Raw genomic sequence first — 20,238 nt, 5'->3', positions numbered from 1 at the left:
AGTCGTTTAAAAAAAAAAAAGAGCCTTACTATACATGGTCGTTTAAAAAAAAAAAAAGCCTTGCTATACATAGTCGTTTAAAAAAAAAAAAGAGCCTTACTATACATGGTCGTTTAAAAAAAAAAAAAAAGTCTTACTATACATGGTCGTTTAAAAAAAAAAAAAAAAAAAGCCTTGCTATACATGGTCGTTTAAAAAAAAAAAAAAAGCCTTACTATACATGGTCGTTTAAAAAAAAAAAAAAGCCTTACTATACATGGTCGTTTAAAAAAAAAAGCCTTACTATACATGGTCGTGTAAAAAAAAAAAAAAAAAAAAGCCTTACTATACATGGTCGTTTTAAAAAAAAAGCCTTACTATACATGGTCGTTTAAAAAAAAAAAACCTTGCTATACATGGTCGTTTAAAAAAAAAAAAAAGCCTTACTATACATGGTCGTTTAAAAAAAAAAAAAGCCTTGCTATACATAGTCGTTAAAAAAAAAAAAAGCCTTGCTATACATGGTCGTTTAAAAAAAAAAAAAAAGCCTTACTATACATGGTCGTTTAAAAAAAAAAAAAAAGCCTTACTATACATGGTCGTTAAAAAAAAAAAAAGCCTTGCTATACATGGTCGTTTAAAAAAAAAAAAAAAGCCTTACTATACATGGTCGTGTAAAAAAAAAAAAAAAAAAAGCCTTACTATACATGGTCGTTTAAAAAAAAAAAAAAAGCCTTACTATACATGGTCGTTTAAAAAAAAAAGCCTTACTATACATGGTCGTGTAAAAAAAAAAAAAAAAAAAAGCCTTACTATACATGGTCGTTTTAAAAAAAAAGCCTTACTATACATGGTCGTTTAAAAAAAAAAAACCTTGCTATACATGGTCGTTTAAAAAAAAAAAAAAGCCTTACTATACATGGTCGTTTAAAAAAAAAAAAAGCCTTGCTATACATAGTCGTTAAAAAAAAAAAAAGCCTTGCTATACATGGTCGTTTAAAAAAAAAAAAAAAGCCTTACTATACATGGTCGTTTAAAAAAAAAAAAAAAGCCTTACTATACATGGTCGTTAAAAAAAAAAAAAGCCTTGCTATACATGGTCGTTTAAAAAAAAAAAAAAAGCCTTACTATACATGGTCGTGTAAAAAAAAAAAAAAAAAAGCCTTACTATACATGGTCGTTTAAAAAAAAAAGCCTTACTATACATGGTCGTTTAAAAAAAAAAAGCCTTGCTATACATGGTCGTTTAAAAAAAAAAAAAAGCCTTACTATACATGGTCGTTTAAAAAAAAAAAAGCCTTGCTATACATAGTCGTTTAAAAAAAAAAAAGAGCCTTACTATACATGGTCGTTTAAAAAAAATAAAAAAGCCTTACTATACTATACATGGTTGTTTAAAAAAAAAAAAAAAGTCTTACTATACATGGTCGTTTAAAAAACAAAACAAAAAAGCCTTACTATACATGGTCGTTTAAAAAAAAAAAAAGCCTTACTATACATGGTCGTTAAAAAAAAAAAAAAGCCTTGCTATACATGGTCGTTTAAAAAAAAAAAAAAAGCCTTACTATACATGGTCGTTTAAAAAAAAAAAAGCCTTGCTATACATGGTCGTTTAAAAAAAAAAAAAAGCCTTACTATACATGGTCGTTTAAAAAAAATAAAAAAGCCTTACTATACATGGTCGTTTAAAAAAAAAAAAAAAGTCTTACTATACATGGTCGTTTAAAAAAAAAAAAAGCCTTACTATACATGGTCGTTTAAAAAAAAAAAAAAAGTCTTACTATGCATGGTCGTTTAAAAAAAAAAAAGCCTTGCTATACATGGTCGTTTAAAAAAAAAAAAAAAAAGCCTTACTATACATGGTCGTTTAAAAAAAAACAAAAAAAAAAGCCTTACTATACATGGTCGTTAAAAAAAAAAAAAAAAAAAAGCCTTGCTATACATGGTCGTTTAAAAAAAAAAAGAAGCCTTACTATACATGGTCGTTTAAAAAAAAAAAAAAGTCTTACTATACATGGTCGTTCAAAAAAAAAAAAAGCCTTACTATACATGGTCGTTTAAAAAAAAAAAAGCCTTGCTATACATGGTCGTTTAAAAAAAAAAAAAAAGCCTTGCTATACATGGTCGTTTAAAAAAAAAAGCCTTACTATACATGGTCGTTTAAAAAAAAAAAAAGCCTTGCTATACATGGTCGTTTAAAAAAAAAAAAAGCCTTGCTATACATGGTCGTTTAAAAAAAAAAAAAAGCCTTGCTATACATAGTCGTTTAAAAAAAAAAAAAGAGCCTTACTATACATGGTCGTTTAAAAAAAATAAAAAAGCCTTACTATACTATACATGGTTGTTTAAAAAAAAAAAAAGTCTTACTATACATCCATCCATCCATCCATCCATTTTCTTGACCGCTTATTCCTCACAAGGGTCGCGGGGGCTGCTGGCGCCTATCTCAGCTGGCTCTGGGCAGTAGGCGGGGGACACCCTGGACTGGTTGCCAACCAATTCTTACTATACATGGTCGTTTAAAAAAAAAAAAAAAAAAAAAGCCTTACTATACATGGTCGTTTAAAAAAAAAAAAAAGCCTTACTATACATGGTCGTTAAAAAAAAAAAAAGCCTTGCTATACATAGTCGTTTAAAAAAAGAAAAAAACTTTACTATACATGGTCGTTTAAAAAAAAAAAAGCCTTGCTATACATGGTCGTTTAAAAAAAAAAAAAAAGCCTTACTATACATGGTCGTTTAAAAAAAAAAAAAAAGTCTTACTATACATGGTCGTTTAAAAAAAAAAAAAAGCCTTGCTATACATGGTCGTTTAAAAAAAAAAAAAAAGTCTTACTATACATGGTCGTTCAAAAAAAAAAAAAGCCTTACTATACATGGTCGTTTAAAAAAAAAAAAGCCTTGCTATACATGGTCGTTTAAAAAAAAAAAAAAGCCTTGCTATACATGGTCGTTTAAAAAACAAAAAAAAGAGCCTTACTATACATGGTTGTTTAAAAAAAAAAAAGCCTTGCTATACATGGTCGTTTAAAAAAAAAAAAAAAAAAAGCCTTACTATACATGGTCGTTCAAAAAAAAAAAGCCTTACTATACATGGTCGTTTAAGAAAAAAAGCCTTACTATACATGGTCGTTTAAGAAAAAAAGCCTTACTATACATGGTCGTTCAAAAAAAAAAAAAGCCTTACTATACATGGTCGTTTAAAAAAAAAAAGCCTTACTATACATGGTCGTTTAAAAAAAAAAAAAAGCCTTACTATACATGGTCGTTTAAAAAAAAAAAAAGTCTTGCTATACATGGTCGTTTAAAAAAAAAAAAAGCCTTGCTATACATGGTCGTTTAAAAAAAAAAAAAAAAATAGCCTTACTATACATGGTCGTTTAAAAAAAAAAAAAAAGCCTTACTATACATGGTCGTTTAAAAAAAAAAAAAGCCTTACTATACATGGTCGTTTAAAAAAAATAAAAAAGCCTTACTATACATGGTCGTTTAAAAAAAAAAAAAAAGTCTTACTATACATGGTCGTTTAAAAAAAAAAAAAGCCTTACTATACATGGTCGTTTAAAAAAAAAAAAAAAAAAAGTCTTACTATTCATGGTCGTTTAAAAAAAAAAAAGCCTTGCTATACATGGTCGTTTAAAAAAAAAAAAAAAAAGCCTTACTATACATGGTCGTTTAAAAAAAAACAAAAAAAAAAGCCTTACTATACATGGTCGTTAAAAAAAAAAAAAAAAAAAGCCTTGCTATACATGGTCGTTTAAAAAAAAAAAAAAGCCTTACTATACATGGTCGTTTAAAAAAAAAAAAAAAGTCTTACTATACATGGTCGTTCAAAAAAAAAAAAAGCCTTACTATACATGGTCGTTAAAAAAAAAAAAGCCTTGCTATACATGGTTGTTTAAAAAAAAAAAAAAAGCCTTGCTATACATGGTCGTTTAAAAAAAAAAGCCTTACTATACATGGTCGTTTAAAAAAAAAAAAAGCCTTGCTATACATGGTCGTTTAAAAAAAAAAAAAGCCTTGCTATACATGGTCGTTTAAAAAAAAAAAAAAGCCTTGCTATACATAGTCGTTTAAAAAAAAAAAAAGAGCCTTACTATACATGGTCGTTTAAAAAAAATAAAAAAGCCTTACTATACTATACATGGTTGTTTAAAAAAAAAAAAAAAGTCTTACTATACATGGTCGTTTAAAAAAAAAAAAAAAAAAAGCCTTACTATACATGGTCGTTTAAAAAAAAAAAAAAGCCTTACTATACATGGTCGTTAAAAAAAAAAAAAGCCTTGCTATACATAGTCGTTTAAAAAAAAAAAAAAACGTTACTATACATGGTCGTTTAAAAAAAAAAAAGCCTTGCTATACATGGTCGTTAAAAAAAAAAAAAAAAAAGCCTTGCTATACATGGTCGTTTAAAAAAAAACAAAAAAAAAAGCCTTACTATACATGGTCGTTAAAAAAAAAAAAAAAAAAAGCCTTGCTATACATGGTCGTTTAAAAAAAAAAAAAAGCCTTACTATACATGGTCGTTTAAAAAAAAAAAAAAGCCTTACTATACATGGTCGTTTAAAAAAAAAAGCCTTACTATACATGGTCGTTTAAAAAAAAAAAAGAAAAAGCCTTACTATACATGGTCGTTTAAAAAAAAAAAAAAGCCTTACTATACATGGTCGTTTAAAAAAAAAAAAAAGTCTTACTATACATGGTCGTTCAAAAAAAAAAAATGCCTTACTATACATGGTCGTTTAAAAAAAAAAAAGCCTTGCTATACATGGTCGTTTAAAAAAAAAAAAAAAGCCTTGCTATACATGGTCGTTTAAAAAAAAAAAAAAGAGCCTTACTATACATGGTTGTTTAAAAAAAAAAAAGCCTTGCTATACATGGTCGATTAAAAAAAAAAAAAAAAAAAGCCTTACTATACATGGTCGTTCAAAAAAAAAAGCCTTACTATACATGGTCGTTTAAGAAAAAAAGCCTTACTATACATGGTCGTTCAAAAAAAAAAAAAGCCTTACTATACATGGTCGTTTAAAAAAAAAAAGCCTTACTATACATGGTCGTTTAAAAAAAAAAAAAAGCCTTACTATACATGGTCGTTTAAAAAAAAATAAAGTCTTGCTATACATGGTCGTTTAAAAAAAAAAAAAAGCCTTGCTATACATGGTCGTTAAAAAAAAAAAAAAAAAATAGCCTTACTATACATGGTCGTTTAAAAAAAAAAAAAAGGCTTACTATACATGGTCGTTTAAAAAAAAAAAAAGCCTTGCTATACATGGTCGTTTAAAAAAAAAAAAAAAAGCCTTACTATACATGGTCGTTCAAAAAAAAAAAAGAGCCTTACTATACATTGTCGTTTAAAAAAAAAAAAGCCTTGCTATACATGGTCGTTTAAAAAAAAGAAAAGAAAAAGCCTTACTATACATGGTCGTTTAAAAAAAAAAAAAAAAAGCCTTACTATACATGGTCGTTTAAAAAAAAAAAAAAGCCTTACTATACATGGTCGTTTAAAAAAAAAAAAAGCCTTACTATACATGGTCGTTAAAAAAAAAAAAAAGCCTTGCTATACATGGTCGTTTAAAAAAAAAAAAAAAAAGCCTTACTATACATGGTCGTTTAAAAAAAAAAAAAAGCCTTGCTATACATAGTCGTTTAAAAAAAAAAAAGAGCCTTACTATACATGGTCGTTTAAAAAAAAAAAAAGCCTTGCTATACATAGTCGTTTAAAAAAAAAAAGAGCCTTACTATACATGGTCGTTTAAAAAAAAAAAAAAAGTCTTACTATACATGGTCGTTTAAAAAAAAAAAAAAAAAAAGCCTTGCTATACATGGTCGTTTAAAAAAAAAAAAAAAGCCTTACTATACATGGTCGTTTAAAAAAAAAAAAAAAGCCTTACTATACATGGTCGTTTAAAAAAAAAAGCCTTACTATACATGGTCGTGTAAAAAAAAAAAAAAAAAAAAGCCTTACTATACATGGTCGTTTTAAAAAAAAAGCCTTACTATACATGGTCGTTTAAAAAAAAAAAACCTTGCTATACATGGTCGTTTAAAAAAAAAAAAAAGCCTTACTATACATGGTCGTTAAAAAAAAAAAAAAGCCTTGCTATACATAGTCGTTTAAAAAAAAAAGAAGAGCCTTACTATACATGGTCGTTTAAAAAAAATAAAAAAGCCTTACTATACTATACATGGTTGTTTAAAAAAAAAAAAAAAAGTCTTACTATACATGGTCGTTTAAAAAAAAAAAAAAAAAAGGCTTACTATACATGGTCGTTTAAAAAAAAAAAAAAGCCTTACTCTACATGGTCGTAAAAAAAAAAAAAAAAAGCCTTGCTATACATGGTCGTTTAAAAAAAATAAAAAAGCCTTACTATACATGGTCGTTTAAAAAAAAAAAAAAAAAGTCTTACTATACATGGTCGTTTAAAAAAAAAAAAAGCCTTACTATACATGGTCGTTTAAAAAAAAAAAAAAAAGCCTTACTATACATGGTCGTTTAAAAAAAAACAAAAAAAAAAGCCTTGCTATACATGGTCGTTTAAAAAAAAAAAAAGTCTTACTATACATGGTCGTTTAAAAAAAAAAAAAAAGCCTTACTATACATGGTCGTTTAAAAAAAAAAGCCTTACTATACATGGTCGTTTAAAAAAAAGAAAAGAAAAAGCCTTACTATACATGGTCGTTTAAAAAAAAAAAAAAAAGTCTTACTATACATGGTCGTTTAAAAAAAAAAAAGCCTTGCTATACATGGTAGATTAAAAAAAAAAAAGCCTTACTATACATGGTCGTTTAAAAAAAAAAAAAGCCTTACTATACATGGCCGTTTAAAAAAAAAAAAAAAAGTCTTACTATACATGGTCGTTTAAAAAAAAAAAAGCCTTGCTATACATGGTAGTTTAAAAAAAAAAAAAGCCTTACTATACATGGTCGTTCAAAAAAAAAAAAAAGCCTTGCTATACATGGTCGTTTAAAAAAAAAAAAAGCCTTACTATACATGGTCGTTAAAAAAAAAAAAAAAAAAGCCTTACTATACATGGTCGTTTAAAAATAAAAAAAAGCCTTACTATACATGGTCGTTTAAAAAAAAAAAAAAAGCCTTACTATACATGGTCGTTTAAAAAAAAAAGCCTTACTATACATGGTCGTGTAAAAAAAAAAAAAAAAAAAAGCCTTACTATACATGGTCGTTTAAAAAAAAAAACCTTGCTATACATGGTCGTTTAAAAAAAAAAAAAAAGCCTTACTATACATGGTCGTTAAAAAAAAAAAAAAGCCTTGCTATACATAGTCGTTTAAAAAAAAAAAAGAGCCTTACTATACATGGTCGTTTAAAAAAAATAAAAAAGCCTTACTATACTATACATGGTTGTTTAAAAAAAAAAAAAAAAGTCTTACTATACATGGTCGTTTAAAAAAAAAAAAAAAAAAGGCTTACTATACATGGTCGTTTAAAAAAAAAAAAAAGCCTTACTCTACATGGTCGTAAAAAAAAAAAAAAAAAGCCTTGCTATACATGGTCGTTTAAAAAAAATAAAAAAGCCTTACTATACATGGTCGTTTAAAAAAAAAAAAAAAGTCTTACTATACATGGTCGTTTAAAAAAAAAAAAAGCCTTACTATACATGGTCGTTTAAAAAAAAAAAAAAAAGCCTTACTATACATGGTCGTTTAAAAAAAAACAAAAAAAAAAGCCTTGCTATACATGGTCGTTTAAAAAAAAAAAAAAGTCTTACTATACATGGTCGTTTAAAAAAAAAAAAAAGCCTTACTATACATGGTCGTTTAAAAAAAAAAGCCTTACTATACATGGTCGTTTAAAAAAAAGAAAAGAAAAAGCCTTACTATACATGGTCGTTTAAAAAAAAAAAAAAAGTCTTACTATACATGGTCGTTTAAAAAAAAAAAGCCTTGCTATACATGGTAGATTAAAAAAAAAAAAAGCCTTACTATACATGGTCGTTTAAAAAAAAAAAAAGCCTTACTATACATGGCCGTTTAAAAAAAAAAAAAAAAGTCTTACTATACATGGTCGTTTAAAAAAAAAAAAGCCTTGCTATACATGGTAGTTTAAAAAAAAAAAAAAGCCTTACTATACATGGTCGTTCAAAAAAAAAAAAAAGCCTTGCTATACATGGTCGTTTAAAAAAAAAAAAAGCCTTACTATACATGGTCGTTAAAAAAAAAAAAAAAAAAAAGCCTTACTATACATGGTCGTTTAAAAATAAAAAAGCCTTACTGTACATGGTCATTAAAAAAAATAAAAAATAAATAAAATAAAATAAAAAGTCTTACCATACATGGTCGTTTAAAAAAAATAAAAATAAAAATAAAAACCTTACTGTACATGGTCGTTTAAAAAAAAAAAGCCTTTCTATACATGGTTGTTTAAAAAAAAAAAAAATCCTTACTATACATGGTTTAAAAAAAAAAAGCTTTACTATACATGGTCGTTTAAAAATAAAAAAGCCTTACTGTACATGGTCATTAAAAAAAAATAAAATAAAATAAAATAAAAAGTCTTACCATACATGGTCGTTTAAAAAAAAACAAAAACAAAAAAACCTTACTGTACATGGTCGTTTAAAAAAAAAAAGCCTTTCTATACATGGTTGTTTAAAAAAAAAAAAAAATCCTTACTATACATGGTTTAAAAAAAAAAGCCTTACTATACATGGTCGTTTAAAAAAAAAAAAAAAGCCTTCCTATACATGGTCGTATAAAAAAAAAAAAAAGTCATACTATACATGGTCGTTTAAAAATAAAAAAGCCTTACTGTACATGGTCATTAAAAAAAAAAAAAAAAAAAAGCCTTACTATACATGGTCGTTTTGAAAAAAGAAAAAGAAAAAAACAGAACACCTTACATGGTCCTTTTTTGTTTGTTTTTTTAAATAGAAGTTTTCCTACTATTCCTGAACATTTTTCCATCCATCCGTCCGTCCGTCCCTCTGTCCATCCATCCATCCATCCATCCATCCATCCATCCATCCATCCATCCATCCATCCATCCATCCATCCACTTAACTGCTTACTCCACACAAGGGTCGCGGGGGTGTTGGAGCCCATTTCAGCCGGCTTTGGGCAGTAGGCGGGGTACATCCTGGACTGGTTGCCAGCCAATTGCAGTCATGAACATTTACCAAAAAAAAAAAATATAGATTTTTTTTAAAGAAAAAAACCCCCACTTGACTCAGGGAATTTGAGACGGTCATTTCTCATTGTTGCACTGCTAATGTGAAGGATATGCGGTTTGGGTTTGTGTCTAATCTGTTGGCCCTCTGGGGGCCCCTGTTGGCTAAGGGGCCCCGAGCAATTGCCTGCCTTGCCTAATGGCAAACTATGCCTCTGTCGTTGAATGAACGTACCATACGTCTTCCCAGAAGTGCAGAAGGCGGAGGACGTTGTGGTGCTTGGAGGACGTCAGAGTGCATTTGTCCACCCTTATTTCGTCTGTTTTATTTATTTCCATGACTTTCAGCAGATGGGTTTACCCAGGGGATGGCAAAGAGGTTGATGAGAATCCCGTGACAGGGCTCATCTGCTGATTGTTGTTGGTTTCACCACTGTTTTTTTGGGGGGTTTTTCCAAGCCAAGAGATCAGTCTTTTTTTTCTTTTTTTTTTTTTTTTCCAATACAGTATGCCAGGGTGAGGTTTAGTATTAAACAAATTGTGGATTGTGTTCTGTATTTCTAAGCCAAAATACTCTATTTCCACTATGTAAGAATATGATAGAATAAAATGAAAAGAAGAAAACAATATTAGTTTGGCTACCTTATTAAGGTATTAAGTGAGCACACGTAAGAATTTTGCCGGAAACATAAACGTGTGCGTAACTCAAAAGTAACACAAACATGGTTTGAACCTTACAATTCATAATCAATAATATCTAAATACATTAGAATTGCAGGAACTGATAATTTACATTTCACTCCCCAACAATGAGGATGTGAGTCTATGAATCCAAAGAGCATGTTTGTGTGTGTGCAATGTTCCGGTTTAGCAGCAGTATGGATCCTCAATAAGCATTCATGCTCACAAATGCTCGATAGTGAAACCTTTGAAGCGTGTCGCACGCTTTGAAAACAGATGCTGAAATTGGAATTTTGTTAACTCGTGGAGATGCATTGATTGGGTCATTATTTTCCAGTCTATTTACATTATGCATTCTTGGCGCAACTGCCGTTTGATGTTACAGACACACGCGGGGTCCAATAACAGAAGGCACAGAGGATGATTATTTGGCCACTGAGTACACATAAAGAGTGTTTTTGCTTGATTAGCGCTTTAAACACACCCTCCAAATATGCAAGCTGACGGGCTACTGCTCATGTGTGGAATGTGGTTGCTATGGCAACAGATGGGAGGTGAGAGGAGGCGGGACTTTTTGCAAATATGCAAAGGAAAGTTACCGCATGAAAGGGAGCTTTGGGGGCATTTCTGAACATGGCCATGACTGTCAATCTACTCCCAAAGTTTGTGCAACGGAATGGCAAGCAAGGTCAGGGAACTCATTTATCAGGCCTGCCATGAAATTCTTAAAACAGACGAAAGAATGTAATTTCTTTAGAATGCTTTAAAGAAATGCGTCAATGCTAACCCTGAACTGATATTCTGTGCACGTACTTGAAATGTAGACTGTAAGACAAATACATCTTTCCCTTTATGAAGTGTTAAGTCATATGAAAACTGCTCAAATGTTAAACATGCTAACGTGTTAAGTCGCATGGGAACGGCTCAAATGCTAACATGCTAACGTGTTAAGTCACATGAAAACTGCTCAAATGATAACATGCTAACGTGTTAAGTCACATGGGAACAGCTCAAATGCTAACATGCTAACGTGTTAAGTCACATGGGAACGTGCTAACATGCTAAAGCAGTTTGATAAGAATTTCATACTTAATTTCATACTTAATTCTATGTTAATTCTTGTATTAATTCTAATGACAATTTATCGAATGTTCGCTAACATGCTAACATGCTGATACGCTAAAACACAGCAAGATAACGTCATCGGTAAAGAAAGCGCTCAAGCATATAAAGAAGAAGTTAACATCTTGCCCTTTATTCATTCTGATAAGAAATGCTAACATGCTAAGAGTTAACATACAAGTAAAGTAGCAAGTATAGAAAAGAGCAAATGTGCTGAATGACATTTTGACATTTAAATCTTTCACAAATGTGGAAGGAAAAGGTACAAAATGTCTCTGTTAATCTGGGAATTCTTAGAAAATGTGGAATTTTATCAAAAGTGGGAATTTTTGGCATTCCCGAGATGTGAAAGAGCGCAACAGTTTGAATTTGGAATGCTTTGAAATGGTTTGAATCAGTTAAGAATTTGTTCAGTTCATAGAATTTTTCCATTCATTTCATTGCGATTATTTTTTCACTTGGAAAATAATGTGAAGAAAAGGACAGCTCTTATTTAATGAATGAGAGAAAAGGTGTGAAATATGCTAAGAGGGTGTTTGAGTGCCGTGACACGTCTAAAGTGACGAATGAGAAGGGGAAAAAAAAACCTGCCTGTGAATAAATTGTCACGCTCCCTTCATCACACATCGTCGTTATTCATCACAGCTGTCAGTTACGCCGTGAATCCTTATGCTTCGTTTCCTCTTGTGAATGATTCCCAGGATTTTATGAAGACACTATTCTACCTGTGTCTTCATCATGTCAGGCAAGCCTTGAAGCGTTTTTTTTTGTTTTTTTCTTTCAGACACTTTTTTCTAAAATTACGATTATTTCAGACATTGTGAGAGAGCAAGTTGTTAAACACATGAGAGTGCTGGTCCTAGGATTTACAGGTTAGTGTTTTCCAACCCCTCCGCAGCCCGAGAGACAGGCAAGCTTCGTCATCCAATCAAATGGACTCACCTATCCTGTCCAGCCTGTCGATGGCGACCGTCTCAAAGGCGCGCCTCATCATGGGATATTCCTCCAAGACCTCGTTGAAGTTGTCCACGGAGAGCGAGTACAGGCGGCAGTACGTGTCTGAGCGCACGCTGGCTGTCCGTCGGCCACGAGTCAGCAGGCAGATCTCTGGAGAACAGAAGGACAACATTTATTTTTTTATTTTTTAATCAAATCATCTGCTTGGCATTTATTTTTAAGGGTAATAAATGAATTTGAAATGGTAATATAGTGTTTTAGTAAAATAGTGTTTTGGGATCATAGCTTGTGGCATAAGTTACAACCAATGACTCAAAAATTGCGGCATGATATTTGACATTTGCTGTTAATAAATAAAAGTAGAGCTTTTCTAAATATGCAAAGATGCAAATGAAGTATTTTCAACTAAACTAGTAACAACATTTCTTTTCACGACACTGTGATAAAGTAAGATCATTGCTTTTCACAAGCGAAAACGGTTTCTTCCACTTTTTTGTGTAATAAAATTAAGTAAAAAAAAAAAAATAAATAAAATTCAGAATGGCTCTTGCATCTTTCACTTTTTGTGGCCCTTGGAGGAAAAAGCGTGGACACCCCTGGTACAGTCTATATATTAAAAAAAAAAACAAAACAAAAAAAAAAAAAACTAAAATTTATAAAAACTCAACTGAAATTAACAAATTTGGAGGGAAAAATTAAAACTAGGAGTGTGACGATATCTCGATGTTGTGATAAATCGTGATACTCTGTCTCCCGACCGATTATTGATATGCCTACGCCAAGTATCAATAATTGTAGTTAATTCATTCCCTCTCGGCCATTTTCAGTGAAGCAACCCCCTTCTCTCCCGGCTGTTTTACTGGATTTTGCAAGGCCCACAGAATATTGTGTTTTATTGCTATAAAAATGTGGAACCTCCCAAAAGAAACATTAAATTATGTTCTTTCATCAGGAAAAAAAGAGAATATTTGTATCTATTTCCCATTTGTAGCAATTAGCATGAGACTATAGCTAAGTTTCATCATTATTCACAAATCCGTTAAAAACACTGGGAAAAAGAGCTTGTCGCAACATGGCCCTGGCTGATCTCTTATACTCTGCTGCCACCTGCTGGCCGTTTTTTGTAAAAACAACCATTGCTGTAAGCGACCTCTTCAGGTCAGAAGCTGCAACAAAGCCCTCTCTACGTTCTAGCATAAAAAAAAAATAATAATAAATACAAAAAAAAATTTATAACGTATAAATGCATTTTTGGGAGTGGAGTAAAAAGTATTTCAAAACGTATTTATACATTTTTGGGTTTGAATGAGTTAATGTACAGCTGCTATAACGGCTCCATTGTTCTTTACTTATTGAGCAATTACTTGGTGGGCCACTAGGGGGAGCGCCTAATAAGAGTGGCGGGGAAATTTACGGAAATCTTCAGGTGAAGAAGAATGGTACAAAAATAAACTATTTTCTCATTGAAAAAACATCAGTTTATGACTTTATTAGTTTTATCATAGATTATCGTGGACTTATTACCTGACCAATATATCGATAATCGCGGTATTGCATATGGTATTGTATCGCAAGGTACCCAGAGATTCCCACTTCCCACCTCTAATTAAAACTACCACATTTGCCCTAAAAACACATGAAACAAACATCATAAGGAAGCAAAAACCTAAAATAGTGACAAATCCAACCAACCTAATTATAACCACGGTTACTTGTGTGCGGTTACTTTGACCTGCCGACTGTGATTGGCGTCTGGCTGACAGGCCGCCTTAATGGAGCACTCGCTATATTTGGAGACGGGCTTGCTAAGCTCCATGACGTTGACTTTTTTTCCCTCCTTTTTTTCCCCCCCTGCGTCGTCTTCTTGTATGACCCGTCGTCTTGACAACCACGTGTCACGATCCCGTCGAGAGCGTCCATTTGCGCACTCTCGAAAAGCGGGCGAGACATGACAAATGATCGCATCCTCATCATCACTGTTGTGTTGTTCTAATGAGCTGCACCTGCCATCAAAGCCGCATGCTGACATGGCAGTTTTCGTAGTATCTGTATTTCTACTGAGTACTTTTCCGACAGACTCGGGACAATTAGTGGAGCCCAGGTTTCAAAGCAAACACGGCGAAGCAGCATTTAGCTGTTAGGCTGCAAGCAAATGGAATAAGGGAAGGCGCCAAACCTCCAAAGTAGGACCCGTCGACCAGTTTCATGCCCACGCTGCCTTTGGTGAGCACGGTGACCACGCCGTGCTGGATGAAGTACATCTTCTTGCCGATGGTGCCCTCGCGCACCACGTAGTCGGCCGGCTGGAAGACCTCGAAGTGCAGCTTGGTCAGCATGGCCGTCACGAAGTTGGGGTCGGCGTTGGCGAACAGCGGCATGGACGCCACCAGCTTGCGGCAGTTGAAGTTGATGATTTCCTGACAAGGGACGAGCACGCGCCGTTATCAGACGCAACTCGTAAAAGTTTGTTTTCTCAAAATTGTGACTTTCAATATTTTTACCTCATTTTCGCAAATGATTATTTTATTATATGACTCAGTTCTTGTAAAAGATCATCTCTTTAGTGTGATATTATGATTTTATTTCAGTTTTATTTTGTCTTTTTTGCCCCCTCTCGGCAAATGATCACAGATTTTTTTTGGTAATATATAAGACTTTTTGTAATATTTTTGGTTCTCATAGAATACTTTTTTTTTTTTTTTTACTTTTAAAATTTCACATTATTTCTCATAAAATTACCACGTCTTCCATGTTATCGAAACATTTTGTGTAAAATATGTTTTCATTCTTCTTTTCAAATTGCATTTCCAATATAATATTAGAATTTTCTTAAGAAGTGAATTCTGCAAAACTGTAGTTTTTTCATTTTAATATGGCAACTTTGTTCTTAAAGAATAATAACTGTAATATTGGACCTGTTTTTTGTCAAATAAAAAAATGTTATAAGTTTTCTTTTTTTATCTTTTCTCATAAATGTTTTTTTTTTATTGTAATAATATTTGTTCTGTAATATTGCACAACTTTTTAGGTGCTAAAATAGGTTTTTCTCTTAGAATTTTAAAATTGTGACTATTTTTCTTCCCAATTTTTCAATAATTTTTTTTCCTTCTGTTTTTATTCACAAAAATTACATTTCTCCCCCCACATATTAGGCTTTATAATTTTATTTCTTATTTATTTTTATTAGTATTATTTTGCCTTTATATAGAATATTAAATTTTTAGTGTTCTGAAATGTCAGGGTTACCTGTTTGACATCTATTAAACACGACACAAAAAGGAGAGAAGACACTCAATTTAGGGCTCGCGAGGATAGGAACTGACTGATACAATTCACTCCTGCACTCTCTGAAGATTCCTCTCCTCACCCTCTCTATTTATTTGGTTTTCCACACTTAACACATTTTGACTATATTGTAATAGTCATATAATTATTTTACTCGTTAGTGAGGCCTTGGTTCTATTGGATAATTTATGAAGTACAGTCAAGACGAAACATAAAATGTGAGGCTCATCAGAACGTTTCATCTTTATTTTATATTTCCTATAGTTTATCTTGTATGTTATATTACTCTAAATATTTAATGGTTTAACAGTTATTTTACATACTGCAGTGTATTGCATTATGCACATCCATATCTTATGAATAACATTTTAAATTAAGATTTTTTATTTTTTTTTTACACTTAGCATACAAAACATGTAACTACTGAACCTTTACCGACTACTACTTATAGGAGACTTAATGAGCAAGTGACACATGAGGTGACAGTAGGTGTAAATGTATTCAAGCAGCATGCCAGGAAAGACTGACTGCACTTTATAATGAGTTTCCGTGTGTGCGTAAGTATGCGTGCGTATGTGAGTGTGAGTTACCTCTCGCAGAGGCTCATTAAGCTCCTCCAGGATGCTCTCCTCATCAAACATCTTGCCCTGGTACCTGTGCTCGTAGTAGTCGTGGATCTTCTGCCGGAAGTCTGCCGGCAGCTTGTGGAATGACATGTACTGCTCCACTTGTTTATACTGAACGCCACCGAGAGGAAGATAAGAGGAGATGAGATGGGGGAGAGGACATGAGCGCACCACTTTTTTGTTCACGGGGACGTTTATGTCACATTGACGAGCGGAGGTACATATAAAAAGAAGAAGTGATAATGATATTCAGGCTGGAAACACGGATCCACATGACCTGTTTATGCCTCCGAGCAATGAGCAGAAACATGACACTTGCTGTGAGAAGATGCTATATAACACTGTTATGTTTTTCCCCCCATCACTACCAGATGATTTTTATATCCATAAAAGGCAGTTTTCTCATTGTTTCTTTAGTATAGTATACTATAGCAGTATTTTCTATATAGTGGGGAAACTCTGAGGGTGTTTATTTTTCACAAGTGGAGAAATGTTATGTATGTAGTTATGTTTTACCATTAGTGTAAAGCATTAACTATGTCAGGTCAAAAATGGCTGAAATTATTTTACCATATACGAAAACCAAATGTTAAGTCAAGTCTTGAAAAACGTTTTTTTTTTTCTTCATAAAAACAAGTAGACCATTTATGTTTAGTGAAATCCAGAAAGACTCATTATAAAAATAGTGTTTATGCTAAGTCAAAACGGCTGCCTTCATTGATGTATTTATGTATTATTTTATTTATTTATTATTTTATTTATAAAAACTTTATTCTTAAACATTGTAAAAAAAATGCACTTCCAGTAAAATATTGGCAAAAGCACTTGTCTATTTTAGTTACTTAGAAAATCAACTAAGGAGTAAAGTTATATTTCAAATCAAGTAAATATTAAAGTACGTAACTAAGTTTCATTCAAAATCAAACTATCAAGTGATGAGTAAAGTAACTTACGTTTGTTTGAAAATCAAATAATCAGTAAAGTAACTAAGTTACTTTTAAATCAAGTAATCAGTTAAAAGTAACTACGATAAGTTACTTTTTTGTGGGTAACTGTTGCAACACGGCATGTAGCATCCTTCTCTGTTAAATTTCCATGACACTGAAACAAACGTGTTTAACAGAATTCAGTGTTCATGTTCAAAGCAAATCTGATTTTTTTTTTCCCTTTTTAAAACAGAAACCACAGGCACTTTAATGATTCAATACATCAGTTTAATAACAAAGGACTTCGTTATTGCGTTTCGCTCAAACTATTCATATTGACATATTTTTATTGTCATGGCAAAAGAAATGAATATGTTTTTAGATGACTTATAATAGCACAAATCTAGTTTTATATAATGCTTTATTTATAGGGAATAAATTGTGCCACTGAAATATTAAATATTGTTACCAGATTTTCTATGGTCATGGTCGCTTTTGTTGCATTTTTCATGAATAAAAACGAAATTATTCCATGCGCAAAATTAATAAATAATATACAAAAGGAAGCAAAAGGGCATTTGGAAATAAAGGAGTATGTCATGTTTGCTCCTCAGAAAGCCGACCTTAACAAATTCACGAGTTAGAGCGAGTACAAACACAATGTCGCTTGATGCTTCTGGACAGGAATAATGTCGTGTTACTGTCAACCACAGACAAAACTTCCAATTATTCCCTATTCAAGGACATTATACACATTGTAGAATGGAAATATGGGAATGCGAATGAACTTTAACTGGAAAAGTAGAAGGACAAAACTTATTTTTCATGCATAGTGGTATAAAAATCTCACAAATCACCTTTTTTTTGAAGGTACCCACTTTTCAAGTGAACAAAAGTAAAACTGCATTTACTATGACGCCAACACGAAATATGAATCATTCCGGATGAACTCTACCAGCCGTCAGTAACCGCGTAGAAGCGGCTGGTCAATACAAGCGCCTGAGCGGGATAAGCCAGGCGGCCCCTATTAAGTGTTTGCAAGCCGGGGAGTCAGTGTGTGTGACACTCTCAATTAAAGCCAAATGACAGCTCGCTCGCTCGCTCCCGCCACCTCCGCCCCTTTTGAGAAGTTGTTGTCGGTGGAAGTTTTATTGACTTTGTGATTTCCGCGGCATTAGTCTGAGATTAGCGGCCGTGTCACTCAAAAGTCAACCGGGCTCCCAAAGTTGATGTGGCGGAAAAGTCGCGTTTAAGAAATCTATGCGACATTTGTCTGACTCCGGGGTTGTGAGACATTTGTGTTTTCACTCTGATTGACATTTGTGTATGGGGGCCTTGGGGAAAAAAAGCGTCAAAATCCGTAAAACCTTCCAGCACAAAGCAATAAATAAATAAATAAATATAGGGCTGATGACAGTGAGAAGTCGACGCTGATCTAGCCTCATTTCTTTTTGTTTTTAAACATATAAATTCATGCAGATACAAAATTGCAACATATAATAAAGAACCATAAAGAACAGGTTATGTGACTAACATATTTGTGTCAAGGCAGTTTTGTTTTGTTTTTTTAAATCTTGGAAAAGTCAATGTTAGGCAGTCGGGGGCGTTAAAAAAAACATTGATTCGGCAATATATCCGTATATTACAGTGCACGATTATCATATCGATTCGATATGGGCCAGTTAAATACAGTGGCTCACAGTTATAAGACTGAAGTTTTCAGATAAATAAATACATTTTCATGCAAATCTTACAGTGTTGTACATGTATAAGTTTACTGATTAGTAATTTATAAATTTGAGTAAAAAAATAAATCACAATTATCAACTCATGCCTCAGTCTATCTGTATTTTTAAAAACTTGACAAAAGCACAATTACTGTAAAAATACATGTTGTTTGGTATCTGCTGACTTAGCTTCCACTGCGGATGTTACATCTTACACAAATAACCTGTCATGACAGCAGACAAACGCCGACTGTAAGTCTGTTGTGTGATGTCAGCTAGTTTCTCATCTATGAGCCACCAGGGTGGTTGTCCCGCACTATATGTTGGTTATGTCACTGACGGAAGACAGATACTACAGTACTCCCCAATTATCCTCTCCATACTTGGTTTAAAAACATTGTTTTTTAGAAATTTGCCTAAGTTGACTCCTCCTCTGACATGGCGCCGCATATATGTCAGATTCATTTGCGGACGTTACTTTGAACAGCAACATCCATGCTTGACCATATATTGGGAAATAACTGGTAAAAACAATGCACTTTTGGGGATTTGTTTATATCACCCTCCTCAGTCCAATTATACCTGTTGACAGTTTGTTTTTGTTGTGTTTTTTTTTAGATGTAAAGTAGCCACAACCAAGCCTTGAACACAAACAGGCGGGCAGACCAGCATACATTTCCCCTCAGGGATAAGAGGGACACAGTGGAAGTCTGAAAATAGCAACAAGTTGGGAGTGGGTTCATTAGCAAACAACACCAAAGACTCTGCAAACAAACAAAAAACAGGACGCCCACACTGCAATTCTAAATAGGTAAACCATGATTTGTTTGGCCATACTGTTCCACTAATTATCACGAATAGCTATTTATTTTCTTTTATCTTTAGCCCCCTCTGCTGGATGTGGTAAGGACAAACTAGCATCAAGAGAAGAAACAAGCCATCTCAGGACAAACATGTTGGTCAGAACAACTAACGAAACTAACTAACAAAAAAACAGTCCAAAGATAACCTCTCGACAAATTTTTCAAGCTTGAACCTATTAAATCGACCACAGTCAAATAATATCCGTTAACAGCTTTTTAGTGTGTCTGCAACCAAGCAGACAAACACAAACAAGCAGTAGACGTGGACTATCTTAAAATAGCTCCAAGTGAGTTCATTCATTAACCAACAAGACCAAAAGACTCAAGAAAATAAACATAAATGGAAGATCAGAAGGCAAAATTGAGAGTATTCAGTAACAAACGAAAAAGACAAGTCATTTTAATGCTTCCCAGTGTTTCCAAAAATATGACCACAACACACGGAGAGGATCAATCTCAGCTCAACGATGGCCCGAGGAGTCGGCCAGACAACAAAGCGCCCCGACGTGTGCAGGATGTGCGTGTCAGCATTACCGTGCGTGCAATTAGGCAGCATCACTTCCAGGATCGAAAGAAGGCTGCAAAAAAAAGGCAACGAGGGGCCAAGAAGGCAACTTAGCCAGCTTGAGCTCAGCTTTGATCAGCGCCACAGGTGACGAGACAGGCCGACGCCTTGCGATTGGCGGACACGAGCGCGGAATTAATGGGACGCATGCTGCTTCGATCAAAGAGATGCTGGAATTAAGGGAGGAAACTATTGAACTCGTGTTAAACGGGACAGCGTTAGCCAAGTCTTTGTGGAGATTAAATTAGCTTTTCGAGTTTTATGTCATGTCTTACTAAGACGGGGTCACCAAAGTTGACATGAAGACGTCAAACCTTATCACATTTTAAGTGGTGACATTTATTTAAAAATATATTTAATATTACATTTGTGGAATATGA

General features: G+C 32.6%; 1 protein-coding gene across 1 annotated transcript in view; it reads right to left on the bottom strand.

Annotated features, from left to right (window-relative positions):
- The window catches only part of hcn2b (hyperpolarization activated cyclic nucleotide-gated potassium channel 2b), an 84,904-nt gene that overhangs the window by 52,924 nt on the left and 11,742 nt on the right, over positions 1 to 20,238 (bottom strand). The window contains exons 5-7 of the mRNA XM_077534677.1: positions 15,742 to 15,888; positions 14,043 to 14,283; positions 11,852 to 12,016 (exon numbers count right to left, since the gene is read on the bottom strand). Of these exons, the coding sequence (XP_077390803.1) occupies positions 11,852 to 12,016; positions 14,043 to 14,283; positions 15,742 to 15,888 (553 nt within the window). The remainder of the gene's footprint in view (positions 1 to 11,851; positions 12,017 to 14,042; positions 14,284 to 15,741; positions 15,889 to 20,238) is intronic.

Source organism: Festucalex cinctus, chromosome 10 (assembly GCF_051991245.1).
Source record: "Festucalex cinctus isolate MCC-2025b chromosome 10, RoL_Fcin_1.0, whole genome shotgun sequence".
Taxonomy (NCBI): domain Eukaryota; kingdom Metazoa; phylum Chordata; class Actinopteri; order Syngnathiformes; family Syngnathidae; genus Festucalex; species Festucalex cinctus.
The sequence above is the reverse complement of the archived record's forward strand: the minus strand, read 5'-3'. Positions and strand labels throughout refer to the sequence as shown.